Source organism: Dryobates pubescens, chromosome 30 (assembly GCF_014839835.1).
Source record: "Dryobates pubescens isolate bDryPub1 chromosome 30, bDryPub1.pri, whole genome shotgun sequence".
In the NCBI taxonomy this organism is placed as follows: domain Eukaryota; kingdom Metazoa; phylum Chordata; class Aves; order Piciformes; family Picidae; genus Dryobates; species Dryobates pubescens.
Genome location: NC_071641.1, coordinates 1,828,534 through 1,851,563, shown reverse-complemented (window position 1 = coordinate 1,851,563; position 23,030 = coordinate 1,828,534). Strand labels below are relative to the sequence as shown.

At 40.4% G+C, this 23,030-nt stretch overlaps 1 protein-coding gene across 2 annotated transcripts in view; it reads left to right on the top strand.

Annotated features, from left to right (window-relative positions):
- JMJD1C (jumonji domain containing 1C) overlaps positions 1–23,030 on the top strand; it is a 157,846-nt gene that overhangs the window by 26,247 nt on the left and 108,569 nt on the right. For both annotated transcript variants that reach the window (XM_054174714.1, XM_054174715.1), the window contains exon 2: positions 18,252–18,416. In XM_054174714.1, coding sequence (XP_054030689.1) covers positions 18,252–18,416 — 165 coding nt within the window. The remainder of the gene's footprint in view (positions 1–18,251; positions 18,417–23,030) is intronic.

The following is a 23,030-nucleotide window of genomic DNA, read 5'->3' as shown; positions in this document are numbered from 1 at the left end:
TTTTTTGTTCTTGGAGAGAGAGTTTCTGTCTGACCCATTTAATTGTTGGAAGAAATCTGATGCCTGGCCCTTGCCATTTTGGCAGCCACACAAAAGGGAAAAACTATTCTGCGAGTCCTGGCTAGATGTGTGAAAATCTCACTCTGCACAGATAAATCAACAAGCTACTGCAGTATTTTTGGTTCTAGTATTGCTGTGCAGGTACAGTATTCCAAGGTAAAGAATCTCTAGTCTTTTCAGGAGGAAACTTGCCAGGCTGTTAACAGACTTGCTCTTTTTCCTTACCTGCTAGGTGTTCTGGATTGAACAACATCCGAACCCATTTCAAAATGTTTTAGGGTGCTGTGTCTGAAAGAAGTGATTTGTTCTATTTCTGTCTATGCATCTGTCTATGAGGTGCCCTGGTAGCAGCAGTTAGCTGTTTGATGGTTTTGACAGTGTTTTAGATGCCCTAAAATGTCTGTCTTCCCCTGCCCCCCAAAGGCTGTAGAAGACACTCTAGCTGCAGAAGTCCAAGTTTCATTTTACTTTTTTGTCTGAGAAATGTTTAAATCATTACATTTGTTGTGTCCATGTTTTTTCTTGTGGGGAGGGCTGTAGATGTAGTCCACCTGGACTTCAGCAAGGCCTTTGACACTGTCCCCCACAGCAAACTCCTGCCCAAGCTGTCAGCCCATGGCTTGGATGGGAGCACACTGCGTTGGGTTAGGGACTGGCTGGAGGGCCGAGCCCAGAGAGTGGTGGTGAATGGTGCCACATCCAGCTGGCAGCCAGTCACCAGTGGTGTGCCCCAGGGATCAGTGCTGGGCCTCATGCTCTTTAACATCTTTATTGATGATCTGGATGAGGAGATTGAGTCCATCATCAGTGAATTTGCAGACAACACCAAGCTGGGGGCAGGAGTTGATCTGCTGGAGAGTAGAGAGGCTCTGCAGAGGGACCTCAACAGGCTGGACAGATGGGCAGAGTCCAATGGCATGAGATTTAATACATCCAAGTGCTGGGTTCTGCACATTGGCCACAGCACCCCCCTGCAGTGCTACAGGCTACAGGGTGTTGGTGCTTTAACTCTCCTTGCTTCAACTAGAAAAAATGGGGAAGTTTCTATACTTCATTGGAAAGGAAAGAAACATATGTACTTGAACCTTTTTTGCTGTGCACAGCTGTTTTGCTAGGTAAGAATTTCCTCTTCCGTAACATTTAGGCTCACTTTCTCTGCCCCTTCTCCCTCTCTACAAGCTTCTCTTACTGTCAGTTTTGGAGAACTGTACTAGTGGGCACATCTCCCCATGTCCTTCAAAGGCAATGCTCTCCAGCAGTTTGTCTCAACATTTATTTGAGGTTTGTGTGTGTAGCATGGTTGGTTTGTCTGTCCGTCTTTCCATCTGTCTTTTTCCATACTATTGTTTCTCTGTCCCCTCTCACTGTTGGTTTTTTTTTTGTCTTTTGACCATTTTCAGTGAAATATATGGTGCATGAAACTATGGCAACTAAAGAAATTTTTTTTCATAGACAATGAAATGAAAGTTAATGTTTGATAAGTGGATGGGAATCTAGATTAGCACTTTGCATACAAAGGCACAGGGAGCTCAGCAGGGGATGAGTTAATTTGGTCACAAACCAGTTGTGCGGAGTTATGCATGTACTGAAGCCACACAGTGTGCTGTCATATCCCCAGCTGTCCACGCTGAGTAAAACTACAGCACAGTGTGGAGGTAAGCTCATAGAGTGAGAGGAGAAGCAGCTTTGGGATGCAGCAAGAGTACTTTATGGGGGCAAGCTGAATTTTGCAGCTCTGTAGGGAATTTAGAATACTTTGTTGAGAGTGTATGTGGAAACAGAAGAAGCCACATGCTTGTGTTCTGTTTCTGAAAAATAGTTCTAGAAGAAGTTTGTACAAGCAGTGAGTGATGTAGAAGGTGTCTTCTGTGTAAGCCACTGTTAATGAGTATTAACAATGGAGCAAGATCTAATCTGTGAAGCAGTTTGTGAATGTAATTGAGTTGTTTTGGTGGTTTATTTTATTTTAAATACCTGCACTCAGGTAATACTATCACAAGTTTTCTCTGTACTGACATGAAACTGCAGAAACTGAGGTTTTACTGTTGAAATATCATGAGAGGCTTCTGGATATGTGATTACAGATCAGAACTGCAGAACTGTGGTGATGGCAATTTTAGCAGTACCTTTTTGTGTTAATGGTGCAAATGCATTCTGCTTTCTGGACTCTGTCTTGCAGTGTGGACTTTCTCATCGTTCCCTTAGTAGTTTGGGGACTTGGCGTTTTGTTTATTTTTGGTTGTTTCTTGTTTTGTCCCGTGTCCTCCCCCCACCATTCAGTCTTCTGAAGGAGTGAATTGGCAGAACTCTTACGCTGTGTGGCATGCAAAGGCTGCCACCTTTGCTGATAGTTTAACTAGCAATCTCAGTATATGTATGCTCATGGATTGGAGTGTAGTTCTGCTTTCTAAATTGATCTCTGGGTAATACTTCAGTTAAACTTTCAAGGGGAGAGGAGGGAGTATTGCAAGTGCTGCATGGGAGAGTATTTAATGAAACAAACCCCATCAAATTAGCTGGGGGTATAGCATGCTTCTCAATGTTGAAAAAGGCATAAAAGCGAAGTGCAGCAAACCTGCAGGCATTGCCGAGATAAAAGCTTCTTGGCGGCTTTAGTTAAGAGTATCATTTATGTAATTTTGTACTTGTGTTTTGTATTCTTTGTTATTCCAGTACAAAATATAATTAAAGGTATCAAAATGAAGTACTAAAATGTCAAAAAAGGGTCATGTGATCAACTCAGCTGAATAATCCCATCTGCTGCACTTTGTAGTTAAACCAGTATATGTAGTTTTAATGCACTGCAGAAAAAGGTCTAGGAGTACTAAGTTAAGGTAGGAGAATTTGGTGGGTGATTTAGAATAGAGGAAAAACACAATCATCCCCTAAACAGCTGGAGTACTAAAACCATGAACTTGAGAACAGTGTTTTAAACAGACTATTACTCAGCAGTTTTTTAAGAGACGCTATCAAGGGACATGGGATTAGCCATGTCTGTCCTACATTGACCTGACTGTGGTTAATTAGCTTAAATGTAGTTAATAATATAGTTTCAGATTATAAGGGTTGTTTTGTAAAACTGTGTCAGGCTGTCCATATCCCTGTCTCTACCCCCTGCTCCATGCCCCTCCAGTTGGACCCCAGTAAAATATGTCCTTTGATTTTAAATTGGTGACTTGACTCAGCCTTTATGTAGTTCTCTTCTGGCAATTTCTTTGGCTTGACTCATCTTTCACACTTCATGTAGGCAGAGTGTTGTTCCCCAGTTCATACAATAGAAAATCCCTAAAGAGTGAATCCATGTTAAATAAAGTAGACTGAACAATTCTGAGGGTCAGATTGACTGAGGTGTGATAGCCATTTTATGCATTCTGGAACTGCAAAGCAGCTAGAGAATGCAGAGCTGGTGTAGTCAGATTTATGGCTGCTTTGCCTCGCTGAGTCAGGGCAGCAGGACCTGCAGTTTGTTTTCATTCTTGGTGTTCTGTGAACTCCTGAATTTTCTCATTTCCTTTTTTTCACGCTTCAAATGTGTATCTGTTTCCTTCTTCCTTGTATCCATCAGGTTGGCCAATTCAGATGCAGCAAGTTTGAGGATGTGTAGGACTGAGATTAATTTTTAGGGAAAGGACCCTAAGAGCGTGTTTCCCTCCATTGTGCCTTCAACTTCTCATTTTTCAGTCTGATAGAAGCCACAACTGCCTGCACAAAGATGGCCACTACTTGCCTTCTGTTTCTGCTGCTGGGAATGAAGCCAAACACCCCCAGGGGAGAAAGTGGCTTCCTATCTGCAGGGATATAGATGATGACTTTGAGAAAGACTGAAAGCGAGGTAACAGTTATTCTTTGCTGAGAGGCATCCCATGGCAGCCGTCCTCCTGAGAGTGTAAGTAAATGGCAGCTGTTGTGGAAAATGGGCAATTGTTTTGAGAGATTCTCTGGAGAACATTATTTTGCATTCTCTGAAGACCCCTGGGAGATAATTGCTTCTAAATCTAATGTTTTTTTTTTCTCATAGTCTCTACATTTCACCAAATAAATTGTAAGGTAGTAATGTTAAATATCAATGCATAGAGTTGATATGGGGAGCAATTCTGGCAGCACGTGTTTGAAGAACATTTCAAAAACCATTTTATGTCCTTGAAACCAGTTTGAGAATTCTTAAAGTAAAAATCCATTGAGTACAGAATAAGTAAGTGCTACTAGGGGATAACTATAGTTATGCATGACTAGAAGGTCTGACTCTTAAGTACTGAATTTGCTTCCCAACTGTTTGAGGCTAGGGTAGTGTCTATCCAGTGACGACCTACTTGTGTTCTTCTTGGGTTACTCATTTGCTGTACAGCTCTTTTGGAAGCAGCACTCAGGCACCCTTTTTGTTTGTTTTTTCTTTCCCCTTCTTCCCTCTGCTTTGTGAGTAAATCTCTGACTTCTCTAGTACAGTTCAGTTACTGCTAGAAGGTCACATTGTGACTCAGGTGTCTTACTAAAGGTTAGTAATGACAACTTCAGTTTTTTGCTTCTCACTGCATCCCTTAAAAGGAACCTAAATGTCCTACATTAGAGTGAAGCTGAGGAAGCTGACAAGTCTCTGGATGTGCTGTGCAATGCAGAGCAGATGCCCTTGAGCTGGGTTTAAGCTGTTGCAGCCACGGTAATGTGGAGTTCAAAGTAAGTGCTTTGGCAGTTGGCCTGTGCTTATAAACCTGGTTTTTGCAGATCTTCTAACTCACATCTAGCACCTCTTCCTCATATGTTAGCTAACATACAAACCATAGACTCAATCATTAAAAGTAGTGGAGGTGTATGCTGCCTTTGCATTACAGGCATTTACTATCTTAACTTCCTGTTTTATGGGCTTAATTTTATGTCATCAAAAACCCTCTGGCAACTGGCACTAATGGTTTAAAACCTCTCTAAGGTAAAGGGGGATCCACATGTACTAGAAAGCTGGAGAATTTTACTAGTTGGTATATTCCAAAAGTAATTTCTTGTGACTGTTGATATTACATTTCCATTGAAGTACTGAGAACTAAGCATGCCTTTGTCCTCCCTTCTGTACAAGTGTAAGTAATAGAAATGGCAGGCCAGTGCTTTCCCACATGTGTGTGGAGATGGGAACTAATGTAAGTAATTTGGGCTGTGTATTCTGTATTCCCATTTGGCCAGCCTGCTTCTTGAGTACAGTGTTTGTTTAAATAAAGACTGTACTTGAATATATGAATGAAATGGGTTATGTTTGCATATAAAAGCACCCAAATTCTGCAAGCCATCACAATTACAGGATGATACTGATCTCTGATCTTTAGATTGAATTGCCATTGAAGCAGATGGTGTTACACTTCTTCCCCCATGGGTGATAAGCTGCTTGAACATACTTTGTTGTACAGACCTTCTGGAAGAAACTTTGTAGTCCTAAGTGTCACACAAAGCTGGGGTCAGCCCAAACACTGACCACTAGGTAGGGCAAGAAACAATCATTTGAAAAAATTGCTGAAAGCAGGTGAAGGAATCTTTCAAAGATTAAGTGAAACTAGTATGGAGAAATAACTGTCTCCTTGGAATGTCCCATCCTTTTATTGCTGTTCAGTTTTAATAAAGAAAAAGTTTTAGTTACTTCATTTCTGTGTCTCAGCTTATGCCAAGTTTTATTATGCTTCTAATACTTCTGGGTTGATATCTGTAGAAGTAGGCTGTCCTTTTGTTGTTTTGCTGTTGTAGCCACCAAACACTTTCTAGTGAGCCGGGTCTTGCTAGGGGAGTGTCCATGGCTGCTTCCATGCTCCATTGTATGACACTGCTGTGCAGTCCTCTCACACAGAGTAGCACCTTCTCTTACACATGAATACTACTGATTGCTGTGTGGTGGTTCTGCTCTGATTTGCTGAGGGGAGTGTGATTCACCTCAGGCACTGGAGCTGAAAAGCCATTTGGTGGCTCTCTCCCAGCTGTGGCAGGGAGGACTGGGGGTCAAGAGCCAAACTGTGAGCACCATGGGGCTAGGACTGCAGCACTGCATGGTGGGGGCTAGGGCACAAGGCTGTTGACCTGAGTGTTAACGTGATTACCTAATGATAACTGTATTTATAGTTTTTTACTTGAATATTGCCTTCATTTAGAATTACCCCACAACCACACAATTGCTGTATTAGCTTTTGAGCTACAAGGAATGCAAGAGAGTATTTTGGCTGAATTTATTGGGATATCTACTGACTTCTGCTTTCCTTCTCTTGCCAGTGCTGGGTCTGAAGCTAAAGTGGATCTTCTTCGACAAAACAACAAATTAGAAAATGAGCCTAAATTATAATTTTATTTTTTTTTAGGGCCATTCAGTGACACAGTAAGAAAAATAATTCCTCAAATTCCATCAAATTGCTTTATTGGCCCTTTCCTTCTATGTGCAGAAAACTTCTCTTGTAAATCAATACCAGATTATCCATATATAAAATAATGTTTTCTCCATAGACAGAGAACAGGCTCAGCATTTCAGCAGCTTTCTTTCTTATGTGTAGGCTTTTGCTAAACCACTGTTTTTGTGGCATGTGATAAGCTGTTGAAATACAGAGCATGTTGTTTCCAGCAGAAGCAAACAATTACCTAATCTATTAGGATATTTGGATTATATTTCTGAGGTTGCTTAGTAAGGATATTAGGACACATTTTTATGATTTCAGGCTGTATTTTTAACTCTAAGATGTGTTTTCTTAGAACTCAGTAGGGATTTTTTTTTTTCTTTAAGTCACTGAAATGAAACAAAAGGCATCAAATGTGTGAATATTCCTTTTTCTGCAACTTTGTTTTAATGATGATTAACATTTAAATAAAATCTTTCTGTTTAAATAATGTTCTTTTTTTCCCTCTAATATTTCTTAGTCTGTGGTAGTGACTGCACACAATTTAACAGCGCAGAACAAAGGAGTAGTATTAAGTAACTAGATTTCTGCTATAAAAAGAAAAAGCAGAATAGATCTTAATTGCCATTACCAGGTAGATGAGTACTGTGTGGTGACAGGAGCAAAAACTTTGCTGGTAGTGTTTTGGAAGATTTCAGGCTGAGTTTCTTTGTTTATGTAAAACAGTGGTCTTTGTTTGGCACTTCCAATGGCACTGGGAGTGTTGTGTAGCTTTGTTGATTGGTTCCATACAGTGGAAATCTGACCTTTAGCAGATGCTTGAGAAATTGCCAGCATTCAGTGATCAGCAGACCAGACAGTTTTTCCCTTCTTATGTCGATGAGAGCTTCCATTAGATTAGTAATGCATGTGACAATGTGAAGCTTTTAAATTATTAGTGAACTTTCTGAAGCAAGGCATATTTTGTTGCAGAGTAAAGCTGCATCAAGTAATTAATTTTGTATATGTAGTTTTGCTAATTGGTTAGCTAATACAAATATTTTGATACTTAAAGCTGTGTGTGTAGTGGTCTGCATGTTTTTGTTTGCTTGTTTTTTATAGTAAAGACATTTGGATTTTAAGTTTTGATTTGTCTGTTGTTCTTGAGAAGGTCAGTTTTAGCATGCTGTTCTAGCATCAGTTTGGGATAAATGCTTTCAAAGAAAAAAGAACAAACTGAAATGGGCTGGGATGGGGGAGGCAGCAGTGAAACATATCCCATCTGGAGCATTAGGCTTGGAACAGGATGTTGCATGACTCCATGTGAAGTCTGCTCTCACGAACAGTATCCTAAGTAATGTAGGAGATTCAGCTGCTGAGTGGTGGGAGTTTAGCATGAAACGAGGTCTGTTTTCTCAAACTCCAACGGTTAGAACTACAGGAAAGAGGTGGGACTTAAGAGATTTATGTGATGAATAACTCAACAACACCAGCAGTTGCCAGATTAAACCCTTTCCTGCAGGTGCTGGCTTTCCTCAGAGTTCTACAATTGTTTTTCAGCGTGTTACGTGTGGGAAGAAAAAAACTATTTAAAGGATTAGACATTTAGTATAAAAAAAATATAATTGCTAAGTTGCCTATTCTTGGTTTTCAATTTAAAAATCAAATAATTGCAAAAAATACGTATCTTGTCTCGGCATTAGATGTCTTGCATACTAGGGGGGATTAGATATCTTGCTTTTCTGGTAGGGTGAGTGGGATTTTTCCTGTTCTTTTTTATTAATATCTTGGGTACAGGAAACATGTTAAGAAACCATCATGTACTGAAAGCAAAGGGTAGTCTTAACTGAACAACCAGTCATGCCATTGCGGGCCCTTAGGCAAAATGTGTCCTGTAAACGTATGTCTTCTTCTAATCAAGGTTAGAAAGGAAGGGATGTCATGGTAAGAGGAGCCACACACAGTAGAAAGCCTGCAAATCTTTACCTCTTGCTCTGTGCTCAAGAACACTTAATTTTGCCAGTGCAGTGGAACTCATCTGGTATATTTTTCTCATTTTTATGATTCCCATGAATTTGTGCCAAAATTCCTTGGCAGCTTGTTTTGGTATCTAATAATCTATGCACCAAATCATAGGAAGTTTTTTTGGATATACAGTATTCTGATCCCTTCTTATGAGCAAAGCTAGGAAAGCTTTTCTTGCCTGTGTGTAGTGCATTTAATGTTGCTTCTGAATCTTATTAGTCTCCCTCTGCTGATCTAAACATGAGGTAGTGGGAGACAATATCAACTCTTCCTGATTGCCTGAGTGGATTCGATGTTTGTTTCTGTCTGGCTCATCAGTGAGCTCTGGTGAGAAACTTAAGAATGGGTTTTAGCTGTGGCATTCCGTTGTCCCTTTTCTGTTCTTCCCATGCAGGGAGTGCAGAATAAAGCATCTTGGCTTTACTGCTTTTATGAGAAATAAAATGCATGGGAGAAAAACACACCTGCCCCCCACTGTGCAGCTAGTTTTTGTGTCTGCACTAAACAGAAATACTGGTGTATGTACTTGTCTGCAATGTTGAGAACTATTACCTGTTCAAACTTTGCAGTTTCATGATTGCAAGCTGTGGCTGTGCTTAATATTCCTAATAGATTGATACAAGGTGTCACAGTTGAAATGTGGAGAAAGCCAATAATGAACATTACTTAAGAAGTCTTGACTGAGTATTCTTTTCATTTATTTTGCAGTATTGGTATTTATTGACAGTAGCAGACATACGTCTCGATCTTGGATGCTAAGTGAAGTTTCACATGATTAATGCTTGTTCCTTTCTCATTCCCAGTAAGATTACTGCCAGACAAGGTATATTTGACGTTGAGTTTACAAGGAAATGAAACTGATTGTCAGAAATAGCACCCAGATTTTAAGTATTCCATACAGTGAAGCTGAGGCATTTGTTAGAGGAAGCTAGAAACCTTAGTTGTCGTTCCCTGATACATTTTGAAAACAGATTCCCTTTGTTCTCGTTATCAATGAACACTTCAGTTATCTTGCACCACTAAGAGTTCTGCAGCTGGTGATTCCTTCAGTCAAAAATATCTTCTTGCAGTCTTTTCATTTCCCTGAAGGGAACACTTGTGTCCCTTGAACAGTAATTTTATTGGTCATTCCCAAGGGGAATGGTAAGAAGTATGATGTGAGTATGCTGTATCTTCTTTTGCATTGATTTATCATAATGGAATTGTCAAGTGCAAGTTCACTCAAGGAAGGCTGTGGTTGCTTGACTTCTCTCTGGATGTTATAAAGGCCATACTTAGTTACTTGCATTTTTTCTGAAGTCTTTTCTGTAGTCTGTGTAACTGTAACAGTAGTTACACAAATCTGTTCCAGTTCATGGGCTGCTTTCTTTTTTTTCAAGGTGTTTTCTCATTCAGCAAACTCAAAGTAGATGAAGTATGTTAATATTTGGTACCAAAAAATTCTCTTATGTTGATACTTGTCTTTAAAGACTCTGAAGGCTAATTTTTCAGTCATTATTTCCTGATTAATCCCTTGTAAAATTTTCATAAACTTGCAAAAGCGGAATGAGTGCTAAAACTTTGGAGGAAGTTGTTCTTCCTTTTCTGTATGTAGCAGTGGTTGAATTGGGATACAAAACCCTATATTTTAATTTTGAATCCACAAGATGGTAGGGGGGAAATAAAGGGGAGAAAGAAGGAGATGGCAAGTGCCAGTCTTTGTTTTTGTACTTCAAGCCTCGCGTTGTATCACAGTATATTAGAGGTTGGGAGGGACCTCAAGAGATCATTGGATCGACCCCCCCTGCCAAAGCAGGATCACTTAGGGTGGTACGCACAGGAATGAACCCAGGTGGGTTTTGAAAGTCTCCAGAGGAGGAGACTCCACAACCCCTCTGGGCAGCCTGTTCCAGTGCTCAATCACCCTCACTGTAAAGAAGCTTCTTCTCATGTTGAGGTGGAATCTTCTGTGTTCAAGCTTGAACCTATCGTTTCTTGTCTTTTTAGTGTGTACCACCAAAAAAAGCTTGGCACCCTCCACTTGACACCCACCTCTCACATACTAATATACATTGCTGAGATCCCTTCTCAGTCTTCTCAAGACTAAATAGCCTGAGGGATCTCAGTCTCTCTTCATAGTGGAGATGCTCAAGTCCCCCAGTCATCCTCATGGCCCTCTGTTGGACTTTCTCCAGCAGTTCTCAGTTGTTCTTGAACTGGGGAGCCCAAAACTGGATGCAATATTCCAGGCTGGTCTCACCAGAGCAGAGTAGAGAGGTAGAAGAACTTCCCTAGACTTGCTGGACCCAATTTTCTTGATGCATCCCAGGATACCATTGGCTACAAGGGCACATTGTTGTCCCACAGAGAACTTGCTGTCCACCAGCACTCCAGGGTCTTTCTCCGTGGAGGTGCTTTCCAGCAGGGCAGCCCCTACCGTGTGCTGGTGCATGTTGTTACTCCTCCCTTTTTTGTTCAGTTTCATATAGGATTTAAGTAACTTTGGTAATTATTAGTGCCGTGGCAGATACATTTGGTATGTCTAATTTCTGTCATTAAAGGCTGTTTTAGACATACAGCAAACCCTCTTTTTGTTGTTATTGTTCCAGAAACTTGCACAGATGGTGGGCAAATTATGTAGAGTTCTGAATTAATGTTTTTTTGTTCTCTCTTCTGCAGCATACATTTTGAAATGTGAGGAGGATTTTTGGGTTTTTTTTGATCCCAGGCACAGCCCATAGTTCCAGCCTGTAAAATAATCATTATGCACAGACGAACTTGATTGTAATTTATCATCATCATCATCTTCAAAATGCCATTTATTAAAAGAAAAAAATGATCCTTGCTGTTGTTACAGGGAATGTCTGCTTGAGGTTTTCACTAGTAAGTTACCCAGAGATAGCTAATGCAGTAATTAATGTAATTAATTTGGTTCATTAGGCATATTTTGATGTGTACTCCTTGCCAGTGTTTTGTTCTTAGGTCTTTACTTCTGGGATTAAGTGTTAAGGGTTTAATTGTGCTATCTGTTGCATTTATTGTTCTGTTGGGCATTATCAATAGAACTATTGTTCTTCTCTAAAAAGATCTTTGCAGGAAATTACTAGGAGAGCAGAAAATACATAGCATTAGTTGTTCTCACTTTTTTTTGTTTGAGCTTTACTTTGGAGATTTCTAGGACTCCCAATTTAAATTTCTAATTTAAATTAGAAATTTTGAATTTCTAGTTTTAAAAAAAAAAGTCTAAGTGTTGTTTGGTTGTTGTTTTTTTTTTTTTAATGCAGTTAAGGTAAATATCATAAACATTTCTCTGCAGTTCACAAAATTGTGCTGCTGAAATAAATTACTTAATATTTGGGGTATCACAGATTGAAAGATATTCCTCACATGTGAGAAATTTTGTTGTGGGTCATAAAATAATCATAGAACCAGTAAGGTTGGAAGAGACCTCAAAGATCATGAAGTCCAACCTGTCACCCAAAACCTCATGACTATTAAACTATGGCTCCATGTCCAATCCTCTCTTGAACATCTCCAGGGATGGTGACTCCACCACCTCCCTGGGCAGCACATTCCAATGGCTAACAGCTTCCTCTGTGAAGAACTTTCTCCTCACCTCCAGCCTAAACTTCCCCTGGTGCAGCTTGAGACTGTGTCCCCTTGTTCTGGTGCTGGTTGCCTGGGAGAAGAGACCAACCCCCATCTGGCTACAACCTCCCTTCAGGTAGTTGTAGACAGCAATAAGGTCTCCCCTGAGCCTTCTCTTCTCCAAGCTAAACAATCCCAGCTCCCTTAGCCTCTCCTCATAGGGCTTGTGCTCGAGGCCTCTCACCAGCCTCACTGCCCTTCTCTGGACACTTTCAAGTATCTCAGTGTCCTTCTTAAACTGGGGGGCCCAGACCTGGACACAGTACTCAAGGTGTGGCCTAACCAATGCAGAGTACAGGGACACAATGACTTCCCTGCTCCTGCTGGCCACATTATTCCTAATGCATGCCAGGATGCCATTGGCCTTCTTGGCCACCTGGGTACACTGCTGGCTCATGTTTAGGCAGCTGTCAATCAGCACCCCCAAGTCCTGTTCTGTTTAGCAGCTCTCCAGCCACTCTGACCCCAGCCTGTAGCTCTGCATGGGGTTGCTGTGGCCAAAGTGCAGCCCCTGGCACTTGGACTTGTTAAATGCCATCCTGTTGGACTCTGCCCATCTGTCCAGTCGGTCGAGGTCCCTCTGCAGAGCCCTTCTACCCTCTAACTGATCAATATATGCTCCCAACTTGGTGTCATCTGCAAATTTGCTGATGACTGTCTCAATGCCCTCATCCAGATCATCAATGAAGATATTAAAGAGGATGGGGCCCAGTACTCATCCCTGGGGGACGCCATTGGTGCCTGGTCGCCAGCTGGATGTGGCACCGTTCACCACCACGCTCTGGGCTCGGCCCTCCAGCCAGTTCCTAACCCAGCACAGTCTTCCCTGCAATCTTACCTTGTGCTCTACATGATGTGCTGGTTGCTTAGCAATCTAAGCTCCAGACTGCAGCAAGCTGTTGAAATAGTGCCGCTATTTTTCTTCAGATTTACAACCTTTTTTCTTTTCAGAATGCTCCTTTATTGTCAGTGTTCAGGCATACATTTCAGCCGGTCAAAACTGACCATGAGCTGTACTTGTTGCTGATTTCTGCTTATTCCCAGATAACCTATCTTGGGACTGTTTGCCCAAAAGAAGTAATTGTTTTTGAAGGCCTCCCTGTAGGATTTTTGCTTTAAACCTTGATATTAGGAATCTTCCTTGAAAATTCATACTTACTGAAGCATGTATTTGCTACATCTGGCCCTTCTCTTCCCTCCTGCACATGGCATGTATTTGACATGACTTCCAGCAAGTGTCTATCTCTGGTTTATTCAGAACCCTGTTGAGAGACTAGGCTTGTTTTCCTTACTCCTCCGTGAATGAGGTATATTGAGTGATGATGGCAGCTCAGGTACGGCCTCAGCTTCAGAGTGTCTGTCACTGTGTGTATTGAGGCTTATAGCCTCCTCTGTGTAGTTCTGTAAATTTTGAGCAGATGATCCTGTGTCTGTGGATTTCATTTTTGCTGTGCTAATGAGTAGTGGTTTTGGAGGGCTTGCCCCCTTGTATTTCAGAGTTGTAGCTGCATGCTATTATGTGGGATCTTTTGGTGGTTTACAAGGAATAAGTTTAATGTTTTTATCAATGATTTGGATTTTCTTTTCAAAGGGTGAATTTTCTGTCAAGACCAGGAAGCTCCCAGCATGTACATCCACCAGAATTAAAACCTGCAGATTGCAGTTAGCACTGGAAAATATGGGGAGGGAAAAGCTAATTTGGATTTAAATTTTAGTATGCTCCTTTGGGAATTTTGTCCTGACATCTTGTAATGTAGTTTCTGGTTCTCTTGGTTGCTATATGTAAGTTGGAGGCATCAAAGAGGAATTATTTTTTTTCCTTTTTGGTGATTTTACCATGAGTTTTAAGAACAAAACAGCACCAGCACCAACACCCCCACCCACCCCCAAGCTTGTAAAACATTTATTGCATCTGAAACATGGGGGGTTATACTTGAGTATTTTAAAGTAAATGTCTGCTGAATTACCTACAAAGTTTACATTCTTATATTTACTTGACCATACATCACAAGGTTGGAAATTAGACTGGCAACTATTTTTGATGCTTGATTACCCACTGAGAGTTTTAGTTCTGTGTTTTAAGTTGTGTAACTTAAGACTTCTGAATTCCACAGATAACTTTTAGCACCTGAGTTTTGAGTTCTCAACTGTTATAAATGGTGTAAAAAGTAGATATGCATTACAGTGGCATATGCACACAGTGTTATTCTGTCTCTTTGAATTAAAAAATGTTGAGTGAAGCCCTGTGGAATGTGCTCTAGGACTCACCTTGAAGTCAATAGCTAAACCTGTGTTTATGAAAGATGGTTCAATGTGGTACAAAAGTAGAAGTGTTTTCTTTGCCTTACCAAAAATCATCTTAAAGTTGCCTGGAGCTCTTGCCAGGGCAAATCTAACCTGAGGTCAGCTCATGGATAGTTACCACTGCAGTTGTCTTAAACAGCAACCAATTTGTGGGCAATACATAACTCCCCCACACTGTAATAGTCTTACAAACAGCATGCATCCATTCAGGTAGTTTCAAGAAAGTGGATGGTCCATGGACTGTGCTTTTTAGCGTTATACATCAAATTTGCTGGGTGTAAATTTGCTTTTGTGACATTTGAAGGTGTTTCAGAAATTGTTTGGTCAGGTGTGTTTACTTGGAGCAGAAGTGCCTGGAAAACTCTGTATCACAGCATTGCATGTAGAGAATTTCACTGAGATTGTTGTGTTTTGGCTTTGAAGGGGCAATATTTTGTTGCAATTATTTGGCAGACTCCATTGGAAATTAATTTGTTGTCTTGCTTTACTTGGAAAAGCATACTAAAAGCTTATGCTGCTTCCTGTTGGAAAATAGTGAGTTACAAAATTAGCACACTAATGCCAATTACAAATATATCATCCCAGTGGGAATTCCTCCTTTTTAAGAAAGTGAATGCATATGTGCTGAGAAGTCTTGAGCCACTCTGCAAATATACTCTGTATAGCTGACAAAGCAAGGAAGCAAAACTTGGCTGAAAAATCTCCAAACCAACATTCATTCTTAGGGAGGCAAATGTTGTGGAGTTTCTTGCTGTACAGAGTTTCATCAGTGAAACAAGAAAGATTAAATATTTTCAGCCTTTGCCACTCCTTAGGAGGTCTGACATTAGCTCTATGATTTATTTTGTTGGCATGGGTTGCTGGATTGCTTCCTTTCTTCCTCTCTCCTTACTCCCTTTATAAATTGTTTGGGATCCTGCACTTTTCTGTGTGGTAGGTCAATGTCTATGGTGTTTAGAGGCTTTATAGTTGCCTCAGAAAAATTCACAGTGGATTTTCTTAATTTAAGTAGTTCTTAGCAAAAAAGGGAATGGGTAAAGCATTGGACTCTGTGTTTCATTTGTGTTGTTTCTGTCTTTCAAAAATGAACTTTGCAAAGCCAGCAGAGAGTTAACAGTCTTGGCATGGAAACCTGACTGTGGTGGAAGCTGGCAGAAGTAATTCCCAAGTAAGGATGTGTGTGTATCCTACTAGAGGAGGAATATGGTGCCCTGGGCAGTGGCAGACTGGCTCTGCGCCACACTCCGTTCTCCACTTTTCTTGGAACTGCTCCTTTGAAGATCTAATTATACAGTGCCAGAAGACTCTGCAGATAGCTCAGCAGTAACTCCCACTGTCATTGCACCGGATTTCACTTTTTTGGGGGGACAGAACTAGTATACAAACACTAGACGGTGTCACAGTTATCCACAAGTTTTGGCTAGTGGCCAGAAGATGCAGTATGTTTTAGTGTGGTGGTTTCTAAACTGCTAACTCTGGTTTAGACTTATCTGTGTTGTTCAGAAACATTTGTTCACCCAATTCCCCCTTGCCTGCTGGTTCATTTTTGTTACTTTCTTTTTTTTTTTTTTTTAATTCTTTGCTGTGTGATGCTTAACTTCTTGCATTCTCTTATGGACTACTCAAGGAAAGTGGCTTTCCAGGTAACAAAATAAAATTGTTAGACCAATCCACAATGATTCAGTGGAGTTTTTAGGAGGAGGGGTCAGAAGGAAAGTGATTTTAGAGAAGGAGCTTTTGACTGGGCTGTCACTGAAGGCTGTCTTTAAATTTTGCCATTTGATCAACTGCAGAAACATATCTCTAGTAGGGTTCAGAGTAGCTACAAATAGAAGATACTGCTGCTGGCTTGCAATGTGCTTTCCTGTCAGTGCTTCAAAGCATTTATATGCTTGCTGTTAACTGTTTGGCTTGAGAAATTATTACTCTGCAACTTTATTGTGTATTTTAAAATAAATTTATAGAAATAAAATTACTGAAAAGTGCCTTTTAATGAAAGGTATCTGTCCACAGTTTCAGTTTTGAGGCGTTGCTGCAATTTTCAACCTTCTTTTTTAGAATAACAGGTGGTATCTGTAATAATGAACAGTTGAGGGGATCATTTTATATACAAACTGTTCCTTAGAGGCATATTCTAATGCCACTGCAAAGACTGCAAGAGTTTCCTGATAGTTTCAATTCACAAAAGGTCTGCCCTTGGGAAGTGAAGAAGGAGCTGCATTAGAGGCCCTGTGCACACTTTACCTTGACCCAGTGATTAAGATCAGGTGAGAAAGAAAATGAATAGTAAGATTAGATGTGAGATAGGAGATGGAGAATTCATTGAACTGTGGATATGGGATTGGTGACAGTGAGTGTGCACAATGGCAGTGATGGCTGCGTGTCGGTATTTGGTGAAGGGGTGGGCAAGAAGGAGTCAGGTACACTATGAGCAATATCTGTGGATGGAGCAGCAAGTGGTTTGTGGAGGGTGTGAGACATGGAGAGACAGTGAAATACATGGATAAACTGCTTTCCTTTTTTATTTGGACAAATTTTAAGTGGAGATGCAATCATGGGCTGTCATAGAAGAAAGTAACTGCAGTAGTTAATCTGATGTTTCAAAGAGGGAAGGGAAAGGGAAGAGGTATGGGTGGAATATGAGTTAAAAAGAGAGTATCAATGGGGGGGGGGAACTGGGATGATGAATTTTGATACAGGAATGAGAAGAGTCTTGGTGCAAATTTAAGTTGTGTACACCAAAGGCAGAAGGAGCACAGTGTAGTACACGTTTGGAAAGTGTGAGACAAAGTCTAGACGAGGAAGTATGTTGTAGGCCTAAAATTAACCTAAGTTAAAGACAAGAATATTTCTGTGACAGTGATTTAATTTCTCAGAATCAGATAAAGGAAGAAGCTCCAGTTTCAAAAGTTGCCTTGGGTGTGGCTGAGATCTAGGAAGGTTAGCAGTTTGTATGACAAGCAGTGGCTTCTGTTTTTTAAAGCAAGCTGGTTTTCCTTATGAATTCCCTCAATTTCAAAAAGAAAACAATTGATTATGGTGATTTTTTAAAAAAATTTAAAATATTTTTTAAATGCAATGTTTATTTTAAGTGTTTCTGTTCACTAATACAGATAGCTTTGGGTGGCTTCCAGGCTGAGTTACCCTTTCATTCTACAAGAGAAGACAAAAGATTTGGCATATTTAACTTTGTGAATGCAGCTCAGGGAGGATATGGTTGTTTTCAAAGAATGTGTCGAAGAGAGTTGTACAACCTACAGGATAGGCATGGCACAAGGTCAAATAGTTGCAAACTCCCTCCAAAATAATGTAGCTGGCAATAAAAAATCTGTAAGTGTGTCGGTGTTTTTGTTTGTTTGTTTTTTGTACAAAGGAATGGGATTCCAGGACAGAAACAACAAAAACCAGAGCTGCTTCTGTTGGGCACTGTGTCTTGGGCTTGCTTGTAGTAGCAGGGTCTGCAGGCTCAGGATGTCCTTTCTTGTTCTGTTTGGTGTGGGGGTGGCTTGGCTGGTTGGTTTTTTTAAACGTGGTTCTTCATTTGTATTACATGAGAAGTATTTGAACTGTAAATGAGAAGTGTTCTTAAAACTTACTGATATGTAAATAGCTGTATGCATTGCTTGAAAGATAGCAGTGAAAACTTACTGTTAGACTTTCCATTCATGAAATAAGATACCCAGTGTTAATGGGACTACTTCAGCAAGTGTAATGCTTCTCTACTCAGCACAATTGCACTGTCAAGAAAAAGTTATGCTGTGGTGCAGGAACTGATTCATTTCAGTACCAGAACAGGAAGCTCCTGGCGTCAAATTTTTAAACATGCTTTCAAACGTGTGTAGATGCAGCCATGCTGTGTATGTGCAATAATGAGTGTCCTCTCCTGTTCTTAATTTTCTCTAGGTGTATGTGGAATTTGATGACCTTGAATGGGAAAAGCGAGAATGGGTTAAAGTTTATGAAGATTTTGCAACCTTCTTGGTGGAGTACCAGCTGGTCTGGGCGAAAAGAAAGGACCCAAGCCAGACTCAGGGATCAAAGATCAAACAAATTCAGTGGCCTGCATTGGTAAGATACTTGAGCAATTGCATTTACTAAACTCTTTTAATCTGTTTAGTTTTGTCCTCCATAGGAAATTGTCTGAGTTACTTAAGTGATGGTGGTAAATGGTGAGCATGGAAGGGGGGAGGAGGGTAAGAAAACACAAATAGACTGTGTTTATGTTGAAAGGGTGGGAGTGATGTGATATTAGTGACTCTTTTTTCTTTTTGAATCAACTTGGAGCACTGCAAAACTAGTTTCTGAGTGACATAGCTGAAGTAATTGGACTTTATATAGTTAAAACTTACAAACTTACTGGCAACACATCTTACTGCTCTGCAGAGGATTGAAACTAAGGTGAAAAATAAACCCTGAAGCTTGTAATACCTTTTGTGGCATTTGAGTGTATCTAGAATTCGGGTCACAGTTCAGAAAGATGAGGAAGTGAGCAGAGAGTAATATAATAAGTGGTAATTGCTTGACTTGTTTGAGATGTGTGACTCTCCTTTCTGGATTGATGCCCAAACATTAAAGTGGCAAGGAGAACTGCTGGGAGGTTCTGTCTGTTTTTGACATGCCTTCAGACAGACATGATGAATACTAAGGATCTAATGAGATAATTCAATAAGCAACAAACATGCATTGTATTTATCTCCATAAAACCTGGTACTGCTGTCTGCATCTTCAGATATGAGATTTCAGGAATTTGCTGTGTTGGCTGGTTTTGCTTTGTAGAGAGTTGGGCAAGATTTCTTCACAAACTGGCAAGTGAAAGGGAGCTCCAACAAATTTGTCCAAATGAAGGAATGTCTTAGATATATTTGATGCTAAGCTCTATATCTGTAACTTCAGTTTTGAGTTTTTAGAAAGCTGTAGTTGTAACAAATTTAGATGATGGTATATTGTATTTTTAATGTTGTCTGGTTTGTTTTCTTTCTCCCCCTTCCCCACCCCCCCTGCACCTGAGTTGAAGGTCATGAAGCAGGATGTTCAAGAAAGCTTGGTGGTGGAAGAGATGCAGAGATGGTTTAGGATGAACTTGCCTCCTTTTCATTTAGTATTCTGCTTGACTCACCTTGTGTGTTTGTGTGAATGTGCTTGAGAAAAAGAAGCTATCATTCTGGATGTACAGCCTGTTTCATTTATCTGCTTGGACAGGCAAATTTCTGGTTCGTGTTAGTACCTCCTTGAGCAATAACTTCTACTTTTAGGGAATCATGTAGTTTGCTCTTTGAAGCCACCTATCTGTCCTTGATGGAGATGATTATTTTAAAATCTATTAGTGACTTAGAATGTTGTAGCTAATGTTCTGCTGGTTTACATGCTTTTAATCTTGACCCCTGGGATAGAGAGCCTTCCCTTTTCAACCCAGTGCATTCTATGAATTCTAGGTTTAGGAAGAGTGTATTTCTAGGAAGTGTTCTAGTCTGGTTGCTGATCTTGCCTGCAAGTTAAAAGTGTATCTTGTTTGCTAATGTGTGAAAAGACTGTAGTTGTGCCTTTCTCTCTTTTTTAAACTTGTGCTAGTCCAGCAGAAGACAGAAACTTTTTCTCTTTCCATCTCTACCTTCACAATTTTCAAATTCTTGGTTTAATGTTCCTGAGAAGGAATGCTTGCAAAAGATCTGTCTCCTGCTTTTACAGTTAAAAAACCTGAGATCACATAGTCCAGTTTGGGGCTCAAATAGCTTGTCAGGTCACAGTTTCCAGATGTTAAAGATGACAAGTTCTCAAGTGTTTATACTTGGCTTGCCTACAGATGTTCTAGCAGTTATTTTCCGAGTCACACTCTGTTAGTCATCCATTCAAAAAAACCCCCACAACATATTAGAAAGTGTGGATACAAGGTATTAACTCTAGTTAGAGCAGATTCCTTCCACACAGACCTCCCAAAGTTCTGCTCTCTATCAGTAGCTGCACTGAGCATGCCAAGCCCTGAGGAGCAGGGAGAGTGCTCAAACTGCCAGACTATCTGAATAGTCTGGTGTACTGGATGACCCCTATCAATGTTGGTTTGATTCATGGTAAGATTATCTTTTAGTTGAGTTCCTGCCTTATTCATGCTGAAGTGGAAAAATTGGCTGTAAATGAGCCTGAAATCTTAGTGGCATCAACATGCATCATCCTGTCCAGGTCGCTCTGTTGACCATGACTAGGCACCTGTTTCTGGGCCACTGTGCAAATCTGTGAAAAAGAGAGGAAATGTAGTGCCTCAGCTCCTTCATGCTGTAGTCAAATGCTTTTCCTTCTTGTGTGATGCTTTTCTGGGAAGAGTGGAGAGCTGCTTGGCTGCCGTAACTGACTGGTATAATTGGGAGTCACCGTGCATGGAGAGTGTTTACAAGTATAGAAGAAGAGACTTTCAAGAAGCCTAAAGAAGGGGCAGTGGTGACAAGTAATGACAGAATAAATGTAGCCTAGACAGTGGAGAAGAGAATGTTTGGTAAACACTTATTTACCTCAAGTAATGGAGATGCCTTACAGATAGCAATACAAATGAAAACTTCTTGGCTAAAGGGGTTGAAAAAATTAAAATAGAGTTTTGGAAACTTAAATGTAGGTAGTGAAAGAGAGTGGTGTCTCTTTCTACTAGTGGCCTAGATAAGATGTTGAAACTGAAGGCATCAGCTTAGTTTTGTTAACAAGGTGGGGAAGTGGGTGTGTCACAGAGATGCAAAACAAGGAGTGATGGGCTAGGAGATTTATCTGTACTTAAAAATGAGACCAAGTTGTCTTTGTTTTAGTTCCTTGAGAAACAATTTTGAAGCAATTGAGATGATGGATAAAAATCTTTGATCTGGATAAGAACAGTTATAGTTTAAGTGGAGTAAAGTAATCTCCCTTATGTACAAATAGTTTGGGTACTAGAACATTAGAGGTGAGTGATAAAGTCATGCCTCTGATACAGTTCAGTTGGAAGTCTTAGGATTATGATTACATCCCCACAGCAGCCAAGAAAGAAGGTTGAAGTGGACAAGGTGAACACTTGGAGAAAAGTTTTTATGTGGACAGAACAGAAAGCATCTGTGAGCTGTCAGTTTGAATGTGATGATCATCTCTCTAATTGCATAGTAAAATATCTAGAAATAAAGTATAGAGGGAGAAATAGGAAGGTTTAAGGACAGAAGCCACCTGGGACATTTTAGAGAACACTAGAATAATACGGAAGAAAAGTTTAAGGTGTTAGACTAACTAGGAGTGGCACCATGGTAGGCTCTTAGCAGCTCACTAACAACATCACCTTCATATATTTAAGGCTCAGGAATGAGTGTTTGGGAAGAGGGTTTTGGAGTCTTCAATAATGTGCTGAAAATTAAAATCTGTCATTGAAGATCTACAGATAGAAATGGAAGACAGACATTTAAGGCAGGCATGTTTAGGGGCATTCTTCATCTTGGAAAGAAAATAAGGTAAGAAGGGTAATTGAAAATGCAATTAAGATTAAAGGAGTTTAGGGTGGATAGATAATAGCAAGTTTGTACTTTGGGGAGAAGGATCAAGGAGAGTACAAGGTGCTGGAAAGAAGAGATTGCAAATGGAGACAAAGAAAAGGGAATACTCTGAATGGTAGTGCATGTGAGGGACACACACTTGCAAGAGGAAAGGAAGGGACTATTCTAGAACATAAGGAAAAGTATTGCCTTATTTTGGTCTTTTCCTTTTGGATGAAATGGGCAGTTTTGTGCATGGTAGATGTCAAAGGAGGGAACAGTTTGATTCAGTCTAATACGATGAAAACCAGGACTGGAGAATGGTATGTTGAGCTGGCAGGGCAGAGCTGGGTACCTGGGAAGATTATGTGCAGGCAGAGTTAGGGATTTTGTGTCTTCTGCTGAATATGGTTTGTTTTGTAAACTACCTGTTGCCTGTTACAAATTGAAAAGTGTTGCTTATGAATTAATATATAATAAACAAGAAGAATCACTCTAATTCTGTGTTGGTTTGTGTACGGAGACAATTCTTTGCTAGCTCTACAGTACTTGCCTTGCCAAACCAACAGATTTGTCTCATGGTGGTCTCACCTAATGCAGAGGTCTACAATTACTGTATCGCTCCCCTTTTTTGGTGCTGGTATACATCAAGAACTGGTTCATCTGCAATTGCAGATTTCTCAAGAGTGTGAGCAGGTGTGTGAATACATATAACAAAACTGAAATCTGTTTCATGAAGAGATCCTGAATACGCTTGTCTCCTAAGGCAGAGTAGCTGCAGGAACAACTCAATCTCACAGTTAGAAAAAACAATCTCATGTGTGTCTGTTTGCCTGTCTCTTTTTCTTGGAACAAGTGAAGTCATTGCTAAACCAGTGGATTGAGAATAATCTTTCCTGGGACTCTGTCCAGTGCTCTGCTAGAGTGTAGAGCTTTAGCCAGGCTTATAACAAAATCAGGGACAGAGACTGGATCTTCATTGGCACTAAGTCTTTTCTACTGTGAGAATTTGGAGCTGATTTACAGTGGACAGTGCCAGTAGCACCTGTGGGACCGTGGTCCATCAGTCTGACCATGATGCTAATGAGGAGGTCATGTTGTAGAAGAATGAGACAAGCCTTGTTCTGGGTAGTAGTGGATGTGTTTGTTCTGGTCAGATGTGAATGAGCCATATATTCATGTGCTGACTGCACGTGAGAGTACTCGTCTC